This window comes from Gymnoscopelus braueri (assembly GCF_963280865.1).
Source record: "Gymnoscopelus braueri genome assembly, chromosome: 4".
NCBI lineage: Eukaryota > Metazoa > Chordata > Actinopteri > Myctophiformes > Myctophidae > Gymnoscopelus > Gymnoscopelus braueri.
Genome location: NC_137605.1, coordinates 10,077,082 through 10,095,397, shown reverse-complemented (window position 1 = coordinate 10,095,397; position 18,316 = coordinate 10,077,082). Strand labels below are relative to the sequence as shown.

At 43.0% G+C, this 18,316-nt stretch overlaps 1 protein-coding gene across 2 annotated transcripts in view; it reads right to left on the bottom strand.

Annotated features, from left to right (window-relative positions):
* The window catches only part of adamtsl4 (ADAMTS-like 4), a 70,465-nt gene that overhangs the window by 49,740 nt on the left and 2,409 nt on the right, over positions 1-18,316 (bottom strand). For both annotated transcript variants that reach the window (XM_080427056.1, XM_080427057.1), the window contains exons 2-3: positions 9,502-9,565; positions 4,780-5,312 (exon numbers count right to left, since the gene is read on the bottom strand). In XM_080427056.1, coding sequence (XP_080283182.1) covers positions 4,780-5,312; positions 9,502-9,565 — 597 coding nt within the window. The remainder of the gene's footprint in view (positions 1-4,779; positions 5,313-9,501; positions 9,566-18,316) is intronic.

Here is an 18,316-nt window from a genome sequence, read left to right as displayed (position 1 = left end):
TTTACTATTTTTAAAAACATTTTCAAATAGTTCAACTAGCCAATCTACATCGACACGTTGTGAGCTTGTAGATTGGGTATTTGAACTATTTGAAAATGTTTTTAAAAATAGTAAAAAAAAAATGGCAAAGAAGTTTAGGGATAATGGGTAAGACACCGGCGAAAATAGGGCCCTCAGAGTTAAATGAACACTGTGGATTTTACAGTGTACATGGGGGTCCCAGAGATAGTGTACTAGTACTAGTGTCATGTCCGGGGGGGGGGGGGCGGGGGACCGCTGGGCACTCCCCCGGACCAGACGTTGTGAGAACCAGCGTATAAAAGCAGATTATGTCAGCCTCTATTTGCTCTGGGTGGAGGAGGGGGTGATAAAAAAGTAGAGTGTTGTTCATCACCTACTTTGATAAGAATGCTGATGACATCAGAAGCTCTTTCTCCCATCTTCCCACCAAATCAATCATCTAACTCAGTGTTAGCCAGTGATTGGCCAACACTGGGGCTGGGCATTGACAAAATACTCAACGTCTAGAGTCAAAGTATAGATTCTCCTGGTCAAATATTGCTCAACTACAACTTACAAGTGAAAGCAATTCAGGTCAAATATCACTCAACTACAAGTGAAAGTTGCTTAGTCAAAATTTGCACTTGAGTGTAGTGCTTATAAAATATTCAAAAGTACATGCTTTAAATACAAAGTACATTTTCTTTTTAATAAGCATTATATGTATTGAAATGCAAGGCATAGAAACTAAAGGAAATCTAAAATATTGAAAATAGCCAATCTACAAGCTCACAACGGGTCAGGCATAAAGATATGCTATTTTAGGGCTTAAATGGTTAGTTAATTAATAATGTTTTTTTTTGGTTTGTGTCACGGGGGTCACTTTCTAGATATGTAGTAAATTCAAAAGTACAATATTTGTCTTTGAAATGTAGTGGAGTGAATGTCATAAGCAAAAAAAAGATACTCAATATTATATATATTTTTCACTTAAGTAAATGTACTGAGTTACTGTCCCCCACTGAGGTTAATCCCAAGATAACGTTGCTGTCGGACAGAAACCTCTTATAACTTGTGTTTTTTTTCCGGAAAATGTATTCCCAGCGTCACACAAAAGTAGCAAAAGTAGCAGATCTACAAGCTCGGAACCGAGCTCGTAGATCTGCTACTTAAGCTATTTTTGAATTTGAACCCTTAAAAGTAACTGTTGTGGACATGGTTTCCACTACTAGACAATATGTAACAGATCGTCTCCCATTCATTATCACCAGCATCAAACCCATCCGTAACCTCATGTTGCTACTAGACGGGAGTCTGCCTTTACGTCAGCTGAGAGTCACCTACCAGATTCCAACTCTGTCAGGATGCATTGCAACAACAGAAAATAGAAAAGACACTATAGAGCCCTGAGGGACTCGTCACTCCGGTCAACCATATATTTATATATTTAAGTGTCATGAAGTATTTCAACTATATATTAACTCTTTGACTGCGGACGACGCGATAACGCGTCAAGTGCTACTTTGTCCAGTTGGCCGTCGACGCGTTCGACGCGCTGGACGCGCGTTCATTGTTTAATCTCTGATTGCGCTATGCTGCTTAATATTCAATGTTATTTTCGAGTTCCACTTACTTCACGGACATCTGCATCCGGTTTCATGACCTGGATTCCGTTTCCGGTTTTAGATTTTTTTCCCCAGTAATTTTCGTCCAAAATAGGTAAACAAACGGTTTTTCACACGGTATAACGGACAAACGGACAGGTTCTCTTCTATAATCTATGGTCTGGGTGACGATCAGTCATCGCCGTCGTGTATCACATCGTAATTTTGGCCGATCAAAACAATCTGGGACGACGTCACATCCGTTTTCATGTTTTTCCCTGTCTAATCTATCAAGAAGGGTGAGAGAGACCCAACGACCTGATCAAGCTGTCATGTGCTGCTCTCTAGTGGCGGATTTGTGCTGGGTCTTTAAATTATGTGTCTTTAAATTATTTTCATGAGAAAAATTCAAAATATAAAAATAAAAAAACACGAAAATTGCTGGCACTGGGGGAGTACTTTATGAAAATACTCTGGCAGTCAAAGAGTTAAGTGTTTAAACTGTTCCTCATGTTTGCTTGGGGGTCCCGGGACCCCACTTTGAGAAACACTGTTCTAGACCTATCTGCACACAGTCAGCCACCAGTTTCTCCTGAGCCAAATTCCAATACTCCAATTTCTGGCTCCTCACTTCCTCTGTCATCTGTCCTCCAGCATGGCGGTGTTACGGTGAAACTGGTGACCTGCCGTAATATGTGACCATCTCGTGGACTTCGCGTAACTTACATGGAGGTCTTTAAATACGTGGCCTAAACATCGCCGGGTTGAACTCTGTTAATAAGCAAACCGCAATCATTTTACGTTCGGACACTGACGTTATGTGATGTCTACACAGATTGTCACATATTTCGTCAGGTCACCAATTTCAGCGTAACACTGCCGTGCTGGAGGACAGATGATGGAGGCAGAAATTTGAGTATTGGAATTCAGCTCTGGACACCCTATCTGATCACAAGCTCAATGCAGACTTCTTGTTACATCTTGTTGCCTATTTTTGATAGATACATATATCACATATGTGTTGTTATTTTTTCATCTTTTACATCTTCTTTTACATCTTCAACGTTTTTTTCCCGGCCAAGGACCCCTTAGCTGAGAGAGAGATGAAGTAGGGACCCACCCACTACATATTGTATAACATTGTGTTGCAGATTAAACTTTTTCATAGATTTCGTAGATCGCTTCATAGACTTGTTTGACAGCACTGTCATCGGTGTGTGTGTGTGTGTGTGTGTTGGATGCATGTTAATGTGCATTTTCAGACATTTAACCACTTAAACCGTCAATACTTAGTAAACTTGACCTTTCACTTTGTACTTGGTTTGCTCTTTTGTCCCTCTACGTCTACGCCAAACCTCTTTGCCGAATATAGCCGATCTACAAGCTTGTAGATCGGCTATTTAAGGCTAAAGTTCTCCTCAGGATAAGGTGCTAGGGTTCAAGTGGTTAATGTAAAAACAAAGATTTGGCGGCCCCCATGTAGTTACTCTGAGGACCCCCTAGGGGTCCCGGACCCTCTGTTGAAGACCCCTGATTTAGATAGTCGTATTCTGTTTGTCCACAAAAGCTAAGAGTGTTATTTAGACAGCGTGTTGTTTAGACAGATGCTAGGTTTGATGTTTACCTGGTATCCTAGTTACTGTACTTGTTTTCTGTGCACTCTGTTTACATGACGTTGACCACGGTTCATGCCATTAACGCTGATCTTGCGCTTATTAAGTCACTCTGGATAACAGTGTCTGATAAATGCCAAAATAAATGGTTATACTAACTCAATGGTTCTCAAACGTTTTCATGTCAAGGAGCCCTATTTTGATATATATTGGACTGAGGGAATATTTTGTGCCGGGGAACCCCCATAAGAGAAGATTTGTGTTAAGAAAAAAACACGACGCGTTGTGAGCTTGTAGATTGGCTATTTTTCAATAAAGGATAAAATAGAGTTAAAGTGGTGAACGTTTTTTTCATGCCATTTTAACTCATTTTGCTGGGGACGCCCAGGAGCCTCCTCAAGGACCCCTGGGGGTCCCCGGACCCCACTTTGAGAACCACTGTACTAACAATATAAATCATCTTGGTCATTGTAAACCTATGTTCTTATACTAACTATAAGGGTGCAGCCGTAGCTTCGTAGGTAGAGAGGCCGTCTGGTAATCAGAAAGTCACTGGTTCGCCCCCCGGCCTGCCCATGACCATGTGTAGAAGTGTCCATGAGCAAGACAAGGAGGAGCCTTGATTTCATGGATTTATTTTTGTTTTTGTGGCATTCCTAAGACAATAATTTGATGACCGTGTGTATTTCCGGTAGGACACGCAAAGAATCTACTTTGTGTCTCCTACCGGATACATTAGCCGGTAGGAGACGGGAATCAAATTATTAGCTTAGGAATGCGACAAAAACAAAAAAGAATCCATGGATTCAAGGCTTCATGGGGTGTGCAATTGATAGAAAAGAAGTCATTTTTTGGGTGAACTCCTCCTTTAACACCTAACTGCCCCCTAACTTGAAGACAGATGCGTCAGTGTAGTGTAAAATAACTCTGAAGACAGATGTGTCAATGTAAATGAACAATGAAGACAGATGTGTCAATGTAAATGAACAATGATGACAGATGGGTCATTGTAAGATGACCTTGAAGACAAGATGTGTCAGTGTAAGATAATTGAAGACAGATGTGTCAGTGTAAGATAACTATAAAGATGTGATACAGATGTGTCAATGTAAATACAGATGTGTCAATGTAAATACAGATGTGTCAATGTAAATACAGATGTGTCAATGTAAATACAGATGTGTCAATGTAAATAAAATGAATACAGATGTGTCAGTGTGAGATAACTATGAATACAGATGTGTCAGCTTAAAATAACTATGAATACAGATGTGGCAGTGTAAAATAACTGTAAAGACAGATGTGTCATTGTTAGATGACCTTGAAGACAGATGTGTCGTAAATCATCGCCCTACTTCATCATACAAGAGCGTCGCACAAAAGTAGTGAAAATAGACGATCTACAAGCTCACAAGGCGTTTGCGATGAGACATGTTGTCAGCTTGTAGATCAGCTATTTTCACTATTTTAAAATGTTTTTATTTTGGACATACAAGGTTTCCAACTGACATCAACAAAAAATAAATAGTTTTTTGTTTTCTAATTGTCCAATCCCCTCTCACCTCCTGGAGTTCAGCCCCTCCCTTCTCGTCCCGCCTCCTCCTGGCCTCTGTGAGCCCGGATTGGTCGGTCTCCTGGTGATGCGTGTCGGCTGGTTGTATCCGTGCGACGTGCCGCGGTAGGGGGACCGGTACACGGACACAGGGTCCTGATTGGCCGGGGAGAATTCCGGCTGGTAAAAGCGCTGCGAGGGATTGGCGGCTGGCCCCGGCAAAGGCCCGCCCCCTTCTCCGATGGGATCAGTCCGGTACAGAGGCAGTCCCGGGCTGCGATTGGTGGATACTGAATCGGGGTAATAGGGGGGTCGGGAGTAGGGCCGGGAGGCGGGGAAATAACCCCCCCAGTTGGGAGGGGGAGGGGCATGGGAGAGGGAAGGAGTCTGTGGCGGAGGGGGCGGGGCTTGGCAGTCTCTGGTCCTCTGGGACACGCCCACTCCGCAGGTCTGAGTGCATTCTGACCACGACCCCCACTGAGACCACACCCCCTCGACAGGCTCCGCCCTAAATACCTGTCTGGGCCTCCGACCACCTGCCCCCTGAAAACACACACACACGCACACGCACACGCGCACACGCACACGCACACACACACACACACACACAGTAAATATTTAAAAAAAACATCACAACGATTTATGAAATAATTTATGACCTAAATTGTTTTGGAGGTTTCCTTGGTTTTATGACAACAAGTACAACATCTTGGCACATCTTAGTCAAGTCATCTTTTTATTTATAGAACATGCTTAAGAACAACAGGGGTTGACCCCAAGTGCTTTCCAATGGAGGATTACACGTGATAAATTATAATAAATCATAAACCACATGAAGAAGACTAGAAATGCAGAGGTGGAAAGTAACTAAGTACATTTCCTCAAATACTGTACTTCTACTCTTCTACTTCTATATATCACTACATGTCAGAGACAAATGTTGTACTTTTACTCCACTACTTAGTTACTTGTTACTTTATAGATTTAGAGTGGTGTGCTATGAGTTGGTACTCCGCACACATACTGGGCCTGTCTTTGGGTTATAGTAGTGAAGATTATTACAAAACTTACATTAACCAATTAAATCCTCTTTTATACTATTTGTCTTATCATCTTATTATCTACAAGTTCGACAATTGTTTTTGGAACATTTGAGTACATTTACTTTGGTACTTTAAATCTTCATGCCAATACTTTTGCACTTTTACAGAAGTAAAATGATGAATACAGGACTTTTACTTGCAATAGAGTGAGTCAAAAATCGGAGTACTTCTTCCACCACAGCTAAAATGTGCGCTGCATGCTCTGCCAACCTCTGACTAACTCCAGGGTCAAACAGGATTCGAGGAAAACGTGACAAATGTGTCATTTTGTACAGAGGTTATGAAAGTTGTGTGTGGTAATATTTTGAGGAACAGGTTGAAACCGCAAAATGTTGTAATATTTCCACAAGAAATGCTCGACTCGGCAAAAAAACAAAAGCGTCCATTGCGCAATGCGAGGCGAGTGGAGGAAGTGATCGAGCGTTCCTTCGGTCACTTCTGAGAAACCGGGTTAATACTGGTTTATTATTCATCCAGGAAACTCAGTGAGGAATGACCACGCCGTCAACCAACCGTGACACTCTCTTCTACAAGCAGTAGTTCTCAAAGTGGAGTCCCCCAGGGGGGTCCTGAGCAAAATCAGGAACAGTTTAACTACTTGAAACCCTATTTTATACCTTGGCTTTTCAAAAACAGCGGATAGTTGTAGATTTCAATGTCTTAATAAATAAAAAAAACTAAATGAAATATCTTCTCTTGTGGCGGTCCCTGGTACAAAATATTTTAAAAAATGGGGGTCCTGGCCAAATACCATTATGTCCAAAACTGTTACTTTTCAGGATTCAAATTGAAAAGTATCAAAAATTGCAGATTGTTGACAAGCTCAACACGCGTTGCTCCGCGTGGCGTTTCGAGCTTGTAGATCTGCTATTTTGGATGCTTTTGAGTGACACTGTAGTATGATCATGATCAAGTAGGGCAGGGGAACTTTTTATACCACAAGCCCATATTATGAGGGATTTTTGGTTAAATGTTAAAATATGGGGATGAGAGGTTTCTGCCTGACAGCAACAGTATAAATGTGGGGGGTCCCTGAATGTTTGAGAACCACTGCTTAAAGACCTGGAGGGCTTTACCAGCACAAACTAAACAGCACAGTTTAACATGATAGCATCTAGTATGGCTGTCACACGTATAAACAGAACGAGATGTACACTGATGTGGCTGTGTGTGTGTGTGTGTGTGTGTGTGTGTGTGTGTGTGTGTGTGTGTGTGTGTGTGTGTGTGTGTGTGTGTGTGTGTGTGTGTGTGTGTGTGTGTGTGTGTGTGTGTGTGTGTGTGTGTGTGTGTGTGTGTGTGTGTGTGTGTGTGTGCGTGTGTGCGTGCGTGCGTGCGTGCGTGTGTGTGTACTGTATATTTACGTGTCCATCCATGTATACATGAGTAACTGTATATGTGCACATGTGTTCAACTGTGAATGTTTATCTGTGTGTGTGTGTGTGTGTGTGTGTGTGTGTGTGTGTGTGTGTGTGTGTGTGTGTGTGTGTGTGTGTGTGTGTGTGTGTGTGTGTGTGTTGTGTTGTGTTGTGGTGATCTTGTACAGTTTACTACTCGATCAAACAAGATTCCTCATGAATGCGTCTGCATCTGTGTGTGTGTGTGTCTGTGTGTCTGTGTGTCGGGGGTCTTGACATCAAACAGCTGTCACAAAACTAGTGCTCGGTAATGAGAGCCAAGATGTAACCCCTTAACTAGGCAGCCATGACCTCTGTCTCACACGCACACGCACACGCACACGCACACACACACACACACACTGCTTTGTAATGTGTCTGTGTTGGTATGTCAGAGTACGGAAATAGTCAGACCCTGGGTCAAAGGTCGGCATTTTTTCGCTATTATGCTAACAAGCCATCATTGTTGTGAAGTCTCTGTTCTCTATCTGGGGTCTTCAGGCTGGAGGTCTGCAAGCCCGACGAGGCCCCAATGGGTCACCGGCCAGACCCGTTGATCAGTGGCGGGCCCGACGAATGTTTTTCTATTAATAGTTCGGGCACAGGCCAGGCTCATTGACCCCGAGTTAAGTTAATAACCCTTCAACCATCGCGAAGCATTCACCAGTGAACTGAACCTCTCTCGTTTCCTCGACAATGAAAGGAGAAGAGTGTTACGTTAGTTACATTACGTTTGACTCGTTAGCCTCTGAACGACAGCCTGACAAGTTGGGAGTGAGAATCTATAGAATCTATTGTTTGGACGACGCGACACACATTAAACAAAGTGAATGAGGCTCATAAGGCTCCTACTGAATATGCCTACACACTACAGTTCCATGGACGTTTATTTTTGGGGGATATACCGTTTGAAAGGTCATTCTTCACACAGCTCATAATAAAGAATGGTAGTAGACAATAAAACATGAATTACTTATTTGCTGCTGCATCACATAACTTGGTTTTATGGGTCGTTCACAGCCAGCACTATATGTACGATAACTATAACTGCTGGGTGTTAATGGACCTTTGTTTTTTACAGCATGCTTATGCTTCTCTGTAATGGACACTCGCTATTAACATTGTGAGCATTAATTGTTATTGTTGGTATTTACGCAAATTGCTGCTGCATCACGTCACACGTAACTCTCCGTAAGTCGGTTGGGACTCACGCGGCACTTGTAGTTTATGTTGAATAAAAACAAGGTTACGTTTCTTAGCATAATTATGTGGCGTGTGTTCTGTCTGTGTTTGCATGTATCAGACAGTGCGAGTGAGAACGCATCATGATAGTTGAGATCATCATAAATCAGAGAAAGCGCACATCGAAGAGAGAGATTCAATTAATTTGATGTCGGGTTAATAAATTGCAGACCCTTGTCAGGTTGAAATCCGGCCCAGGGCCGGGTTTGGGCTGTATTTCTGGGCCTGTAGCGGGGCTCTACTCCAGGCCACTGGAAGCTACTGGCAGTGATGGAAGAAGTACTTGTTTTAGTTAACCCATTCAATTCAGGGGACGCATCTCTGTCATCTTTGGGCTATTCAAAAATAGCAGATATACAAGCTCATAGAGTGCCGTGCTATGAGCTTGTAGATCTGCTATTTTTGAAAAATTGTTAAAATGTGTGCAAATCTTTAAATATATATATATATTTTTTTTAAAGCGAACATTCGTAACTCAAATATTTGCTTCTGGGGGGTCCCTGGAACAAAATATTTTACAAATGTTCGCTTAAAAAAAATATATATATATTAAAAGATTTGCACACATTTTCAAGATTTTTCAAAAATATTAGCAGATATACAACCTATGAGCTTGTATATCTGCTTTTTTTTTTTTATAGCCCAAAGAAATCTAAAAATGACAGATTCTTTTCCGGTCTAAATGGGTTAAGTGAAAGAAACAATATTGCAATGTATACTTTGTTACAGGTAAAAGTCCGGTATTCAAAACCTACTTGAGTAAAAGCACAAAAGTGTTGGCATCAAAATATAGTACTAAAAGCAAAAGTACTTGTTAGGCAGAATGTCCCATTTCACACATTTTCAAATGTCTAAAATGTACTCAAATCTTTTGAAAATAGCAGATCTACAAGCTCACAACGTGTCACAACGTGTCACGCGTTGTGAGCTTGCAGATACAAATAGATTTCATACCAGATCTCTGTCTCCGAACAAAGAAAATTCAGGACTCACCTTCCTTCTCCCTGACCTGCTCACAGAGGTCACGACCCCCACCGCGCCCCAGAACACACACAGCCTGGAGGGGGAGAGAGAGAGAGAGAGAGAGAGAGAGAGAGAGAGAGAGAGAGAGAGAGAGAGAGAGAGAGAGAGAGAGAGAGAGAGAGAGAGAGAGACGGGGGGGTGAGATATGACGTTCAGCAGCAGTCTAAACATTATTTTGTCTGAGTTGCATGTGTGCGTTCTGTTTTCCATGACCTTAACATGAAGTTCAACACAGAAGGCTCATTCTTCTGTTCAAATGTTTCTCTAACTTGTACAGCAAATGGAGTCCAGCAGCAGCAGCAGCAGCATGGCCCCGGGACAGCACATGTTCCACTGACCTCAGTGTCTTTCTAACTGCATTATGGCCAACAATATGGCCCTTTCTTTGGCCCGGCTTTTTATGATCACTCTTTGTTTTCAATACTTGAAGGAATAGATTGAGTATTTTCTTAAACAATTATCAAAACGTCATGTCGCGTAATTATCTCCATATTCCTACCTTTTTTTTTGTAAATTAATGCCCTACTTTATCATACTACTGCGTCACACAAAAGTATCCAAAATAGCAGATCTACAAGCTCGAAACGCGGCGCAAAGCGACACGTTTTGAGCTTGTAGATCTGCTATTTTAGCTTTATTTACTTTTTTATCCAGTTTTGGACATATGAGGGTTCCACCCGACAGAGACGACTTGGAGGTTAGATTGAGTATTTTAAGAAATGTTCCAAAAACAAGAAATTCTAGAAATCTTTCAGAAAATGTCAAAAAATTGTGGAACGAAATAGCCGATCCACAAGCTCACAACATTTTCTTTGCTGTCTTTTGTGATCAGTTTTTTTTTAGTTTTCAATACTGGAGGTTAGATTGAGTAAAATAGCACATCAGTCTCTATACTTACAGTATGTAATACTGGCAGCGACGGGGAAAGTCACTCAGTTATTCAAGTACTGTACTTTTGAGGTATTTAGTTGAGTATTTCCATTTTCACTGATGTATTGTATAAGTCAAGCTACAGTACCCAGCAACCCAGCTTGCAGCATTAAAGTTAATGCATTACTAATAACGATCCAATAACGTGATTGTGAAATGGACTGCATTTCTGCAATAATGAGTACTTTTACGTTTTGGTATTGTCTGAATATTTTGATGCCAATACTTTGAATGCAGGACTTTTACTTGTAACAGAGTACTACTTTCACTTGAGTAAAACAATCTTGAGTACTTATTCCACCACTGTCTGTACTACTGGCATTGTTGCCAGATTTTGCGAGAGAAACAAGCAACCAGGCCTATGCGAACAAGCCCAGAAGAAGCGACCATCAAGATCAGTTCAACCATTTCAAACTGTATACATCGGCTATTTTCAACAAAAATCACACATTGTGAGCTTGTAGATCTATTTTCACAACAACAACCTATCATCAATCCACTGGTTTAAACCACATTTAGGAAGCAAGCCCAAATAAGCAACTACACTTTAGAAACAAGCCCCCAAAAAAACGCAATCCAATATTTACAAGCGACTTCACAGAAACACAGGCCCAAAAGTCGCTTATAATAATCAGACATGGCAACGCTGACACAGACACTATTGTTATGACGTTCATCGATTCCCCGACAGAGACAGCTCATTTGTCCCCCGGGTCCTAAAGCCCTGCCCTCCCCCACCCTGGATCATGACACATCAGACTGACTCACACTGTTCCCTCTCTTCCTCAGCTTGTTTTCCTCCCAGTGCCCTCTAGCCCTGTGACATTTGATCTAAAAAAAACACTACAGCCTGAAACCCATGCCACATTCTTGGGCCCGATACGACGCGCTTTGTAGCTTGTAGATCTGCTATCAGAAGCAGTCATTTGAGAGGGGAAAAAAGGGTAAACGTTCACCTGTAATGACATGCCCCAAGAATAGGGACGGCCGGGTTCAAATTAAATGAATGGTTGCCGGGCAGGAAAACGTCTCACGTCACAGTAATTAACCCATTCAATTCGGGAACGCATCTCTGTCACTTCTTTGGCTATTCGAAAATAGCAGATATACAAGCTCATAGCGCGGCACCGAGTGCCGCGCTAAGAGCTTGTAGATCTGCTATTTTTGAAAAAAAACGTGAAAATGTGTACAAATCTTTCAATACATATTTATTAAATCTTTGCTTCTGGGGGTCCCTGGAACAAAATATTTTGAGATGGGGGTCCGCGGCCAAATACATACAATTTTGGGGGTTCAAGGACCCCCATGAAAAAGTTTGAGAACCACTGATATAGCAACATGTTTTTTTTTTCCTCCAAAAAATTGTTAGGATTTAGAAGACATTTTGTAGAATCGGCCTCAGGTCTTAATGGGTTAATGGACTGTGTGTGAATTAAGAGGCACTCAGCGCTAATCTGAAATACCATCAGTCTGCAGAAACCACCTTCTAACGGCCTGGAGGGGTTTTTACCGCCATCTGAACAGAGAAACAGAGCCACCGCCCCGCCCTCCAGAACAAACTAATAGCAAAGATTAACATGATAACATCTACAGTATGAGTGTCACAAGTAAAAACAGGACAAGATCTACGCTGATTTGGCTGCTCTTCTGTGTGCGTGCGTGCGTGCGTGCGTGCGTGCGTGCGTGCGTGCGTGCGTGCGTGCGTGCGTGCGTGCGTGCGTGCGTGTGTGTTTGTGTGTGTGTGTGTGTGTGTGTGTGTGTGTGTGTGTGTGTCTGCACTCCCCCGCATGTGAAGTGGTCCTCTGTGTCAGCCGCATAATTGGTAAATGGTGCATTTATGTGTGTGTGTGCATTACATTCACACACACACACACACACACACACACACACACACACACACACACACACACACACACACACACACACACACACACACACACACACACACACACACACACATTCACACACCGACGGCAGAGGAAGCCATGCAACGCACCAACGTGCTCATCGGGGGCAATTGGGGGTTCAGTGTCTTGCTCAAGGACACTGACCGCAGGAGAAGTCTGGGGATCGGAACGATTCTCAAACGGGCGTCTCTACCTCCTGAGCCACTGCCGTCCTAAGTACCAATATCGATGCCGTCAAAACCAAGTGAAATAATGGCCAATATACTGTATCAGGCGTCTCTGTTGCATGCCTGTGTCTCTGTCTCTCTGTCTCTGTCTCTGTGTCTCTGTCTCTCTCTATCTTTGTGTGTCTGTCTCTGTGTCTCTGTCTGTGTCTCTGCCTCTCTGTCTTTGTCTCTCTGTCTGTCTCTGTGTCTCTGTGTCTGTGTCTGTGTCTGTGTCTCTGTCTTTGTCTCTGTGTCTCTGTGTCTCTGCGTCTGTGTCTCTGTGTCTCTGTGTCTCTGTGTCTCTGCGTCTCTGCGTCTGTGTCTCTGTGTCTCTGTGTCTCTGCGTCTGTGTCTCTGTGTCTCTGTGTCTCTGCGTCTGTGTCTCTGCGTCTGTGTCTCTGTGTCTCTGTGTCTGTGTCTCTGCGTCTGTGTCTCTGTGTCTCTGTGTCTCTGTGTCTGTGTCTCTGTGTCTGTGTCTCTGCGTCTGTCTCTGTGTCTCTTTGGTAAGGACTGTTTGTGTTCCCCACTACCTGTCCCTTTTCCTAATTACTGCACCTATGCCCCTACCTTCACCCCATGCTGTCCAGCGAAAGCCCGCAACCAAGTGTAATAATACTAGAAGTTCTGCCCGCTACGCGGGCAGAATTCTAGTACCCCCCCCTAACCCCCCCCCCCTAAACCCTCCAAAGAAAATTTCGTTTGGGGGTACAAAATCATGGAATAAAAAAATAATAATAAAAAAAACCCAGAGGGTCGATGAAGTGAAACAACTACATTCTATCCAAACGATATGTTATAAGTGAATTCCGTGCCTCAAAGCAGTAGTTTGAGTGCGTTTAATAAGCGAAAATAAGAAATGAAGGCACTCTGACAACCAACAATGGCTGCCGTTGGTTTTTTTTCAGGCTGCGAACTCGCCACCTGATTGGCCAGCTTTTGCTGTCAATCACAGAACGATGAGCGACGTTGCCATGTCCAGGTTTTGTAAGCGTGAAGTGGGTGTGAATTGGTTAGAGAAAGTGCGGCGACGCATGCGCAGTAGCCTGCTGCAACCCTCCTGATTTCGTGTATAAAGGGGCGTGTGTATAGAGCCGGCGAGAGACGGCGCCTGATCCCATTGGTTCACCGATCTGTCCGTCAACCCCCGCCCCGTTAACACAACATTACGAGCGACGCCCACTGCACTCTGGTTGGTTGGGAAATGAAACACTTCCTCATACCCAGTACAGGCTATAGTTGGGCCAGGCTTTTATTTTTTAGCAAAACTAAGCAATAAAAGCCTGGAGATCGAGGCTACATGCGCAGTGAGCAGCTTTGTTTTTTCATGAAGCTGGTTGCTTGTTGCTCACGCACGATCTGGCAACAGCAGGTTTTTTTGTCCTGAGTACCTTTGCCCTTTCAGCGACACAATCGGATTGTAAGGTAGATGCCAAGGCAACATAAATGGCTCCCACAGTCATATTAAAAATAGAACTTTCTATGGGTCACTTCAGAACGACAGAGCTCAAAGATGGCACTGGAGCACTCCATTTGCTTCAACGGTTTAATGAGGAGAAAACAAACGACTAACGTTTCGACGCAAGTGTGTCTTATTCGGAGTCAAACATCTGAGAATTATTAGTTGAAGGTCAGTTGAAAGTCACAGTGTGAACTTACTCATGATGACCGTGATGGAGAGGGAACAATTTAAAATAAAAGTTTAAGAAAAAAAAAAAAAAAGAAACTAATGGTTTGAATAGTGGTAAAAATGATAAATGGTGCATTTAGATAGCGGCTTTATCCAAAGTGCTTCATAATGTGCATTACATTCATCCATTCACACACACATCGACGGAAAAGGAAACCACGCAAGGCATCTGCTCATCAGGAGCAGTTAGGCGTTAAGTCTCTTGCTCAAGGACACTTCCACACTGACCCGGGGGGAGTCGGGGGTCAAACTGGGTACAACGGGTCACTGACAACATGTACAACGAGTATTGTATGAAACATTTCTAAAAGTGTACAAAAGCAGCATTCTAGGTAAGCCTAGCCTCAATTCTAACAGTGTGCACACAAAGTTTGGCACTGATCGGTCCAACGGATTGTGAGAATAGCTCTGGACGGACAGACGGACAGACAGACGGACGGACAGACAGACCAGACCCTCTTATAGACGGCTACTGTACATCTTTCACAGCCACGCCATAAAAACTAGGTATTAAGGTCAACACGTTTCTGTTTATCTTTCCTAGTAACTTTGTTACTGTTATTCTACAAAATATGCGAGGAAGCTAAAACAAAACGATTTTTACTCTACGTACTTACGTACTTGTATGCAAAATGCAAAAATCTTCAAAGTTATAGTAAGGTAAGTATAATAAGAGAATTTAAGTAGCCTAAAGCAGGCTGTGCAAAAAAGCAGCATCAACATTGGTGTAGTCAGTGAATGACCATAGACTAGCATTATAATATATACAATTTAGAATTTAGAATTGCATCTTCCCTGGGTTACCGAGGCAGGATTAGGGCGGTTCACAACCAAAGTACATACATCTTGCAAATCGCAGTCAATATTATGTGGAGAACTATAACAATTCTGAGCGAGATACAATCCAAAACGTGCAATTTGTCCAAAGACGTTGCCCCAGATGAATGTTGTGTGTGCTCTGGTGTGAGTGTGAAATTACGGGGTAAAGACAGTTGGGTCCTCGTTCAGAGCTCAATATTGATGCTGTCGGGCAGATACCTTGTATCTCCATGTTTCATCTTTTCATAAATTCATGCCCTATTTCATACTATACAGTGTTGCGCAAAAGAAGCAAAAACAGACAATCTACAAGCTTACCGCGCGTCACATTGCAACACCATGTAAGCTTGTAGATCAGCTATTTGTGTTATTTTTTAAAGATTTTCAAAACCTTTGGCCTATATATGATGAAGTTGAAAGTGGTTAAGCGTGTCTGTGAGTTTTATAAATATGAATATAACATAACCAAGGAAAAGTATTAACAACAGCTTGTCACTAAATCATAACAACATTGGAACACAGGTTCTTTCTTCTTCTTTTTTTTCCTGAAAAATAACAGTTTTGGACATACAAGGTTTCCATCCGACAGCAGCAAGCCGGAGCGGGGAGGGTGATAATTTGCAGTGGTGGAAAGTGACTGCTTTTACTTAAGTAAAACATTTTAGTACTTCTTCCACCACTGGATATTTGTCACTGCAGGTACTCCTACAGGTTGGGGCGTCACCTGTCAGCAGGGAGTGTTGGGCGGGAGGAGTAGGGCGAAGGCTCTACGTCCTCTCTGTGGTGGCTCCTCACTGGTAGGTGAGTCAGTAGGGGACAGCACAGAAATGTGTGTGGGGAGGAATTAATTGGCATAACGGGAGAAAAAGTGTGTAAAAAAGGGTTATTGATTTGATTGCAGTTTGTACAGTATGCCGCTGTATGTTGCCGTTTGTCCCTGGACACTTGGACTTGAACTCGTTCCCTTGGTTTATGTGCAACCAGCGAGATGTGTTTGTGTCTTTATGCCTTTATTACATTCATGTCGTATAATGTTTATGTCACTGTACGTTCCATTATTTATGTGCGTGTTTGTTTATGCTTTACTTTAAACAGTTTGACGTTTGCCTGCAAGAGTCGCAAATAAATCCACCAGTATGCAGAACAAGCTATCTCGTTGTTGTTTTTTGGGACTAGAGGGAATGATAATACGGATGCTGGGTTTAACTAAGAAAGAAATAATCAGAGTTAGCCTACTTCTTCCGCCATTGGCGGGGGGGGCATGTTTCTTTTCAGGGGGTAAACATCTCAATCCATCACCCAATGAAAGCGCCTGCAGGGAGCCTCTGAACTCATGCGTCCAAAGAAAACGACAACAAAAAATGGTGTTTTTCCCCTCGCATGCCTATCTGGGACACACCGTCCACACCCTCTACTTAAGACACTTTTAACTCATATACAGTATAAGCCAGGGCCAGGCCAGAACCACCGTGTTCGTGGTGAACTGAGTGGGGTTTCCAGGCTCTTCATGTGTGTTTTTGGTGTTTGGGGGTCAGGGCAGGGCAGGTGGTTGTGAACTTTGCGGTGTTAATTCCAGTGGTAGAAAATAAGTACACTTTACTCGAGTACTGTACTTTACTGCGCTTGCTGTACTTGCTTTAGCCCGTAGCGCTCGGCCATGCAGACTCATGCAAAGGTTAAAATGTAATTTAGATGCATGCATAGCATGTTATTTAGACAGATGCTAGGTTCATTGTTTACCTGGGTATCCTGTAGTTTCAATGCATAGATTGCTATTTTGACAGTTTATTGTTTAGACTGATGCTAGGTTCTTGGTTTACCTGTGATCCTAGTTTACTGAGGCACTACGCTGTCTCTCTGCATTCTATGTATGTGTTTACCTCGCTTAATGTAAGTCACTCTGGATAAAGAGCGTCTGCTAAATGCCTAAATTGTAAATTGTACTTAGTATGAAATGGCCAATCTACCTCACGATGCATCAAGATGCGTCATGATCTTGTAGATCAGCTATTTCTTTTAAAGGTTTGACCCCCCCATGGTAGTACTGTAATTATATAATAAGCACACGTCTGCATGTAAATACGGTTATAGCTAGAGACTAGAGAGTGAACATGTTTCTTTTGCGAGAGACTTACACTTGTCCTCTGTAAATACCCACGACCATTTTGCATTTGATAGAATGAGTCGGAAATACTCAAATGGAAAGCAAAAGTTGTGCAGAGCTACTTTTGTCTCTACTAGTCAGGACAATGACACATACCTGTACTTGCCATTGTACTTTCTAGCCAGTTCTCCCCTAATGGTACTTTTAATTAAGTAAAATAAACATAAAAAGTAGTGAGTAGGCCTACTTCTTCCACCTCTTCATGTGTGTTTTCGGTGTGTGGTTGTGTTGTGCTGTTAATTCATGTGTGTTTTGGTTTGTGTGTGTGTGTGTGAGTGTGAGTGTGTGTGTGTGTGTGTGTGTGTGTGTGTGTGTGTGTGTGTGTGTGTGGGGGGGGGGGGGGGGGTGTGGGGGGTCTCAGGCCGGTGGTTGTGGTGTTAACTGTCTACTTTAATCACAGTTTACTGCGGCCGCAAACAAACTGAGCGGCTAAATGACGGGGCTCGGTCACTGGAAACCCGTTATTTCACGTTCATATCCAACCGATCCTCCTCAAAGTGGCGACCGCAGGCAGCGGCCCGCGGGCCACATGCAACCCCCAGTAATTACACCCTCCACCCGGTGCGGTGCACCGCTGTGGTCCGCCTCTCTCTCTCTCCCTCTCTCTCTCTCTCTCTCTCTCAGACACTATCTCCCTTTGCCTGCCTCTCTCTCTGTCTCCTATATCTCTCCCTCTGTCTCCCTATCTCTGTCTCCCTATCTCTCCCTCTCTCTCTCACACTATCTCCCTTTGCCAGCCTCTCTCCCTCTGTCTCCCTATCTCCCTCTCTTCCTTTCTCTCTCTCTCTATCTATCTCAGACACTATCTCCCTTTGCCTGCCTTTCTCTGTGTCTGTCTCCATATGTCTCTCTCTTCCTTTCTCTCTCTCTCCCTTTCTCCCTCAATTCAATTCAAAGGAGCTTTATTGGCGTGAGAAAACATAGTATGTTTACATTTCCAAAGCAAAAGTGGAACAAAACAAAACAATGTACAATTAAATATTAAATCTCTCTCTCCCGTTGCCCCCCCCTCTCTCTCTCTCTCTCTCTCTCTCTGTCCAACAACAAAACTCTCTCTCCAACTCTGTCTGAC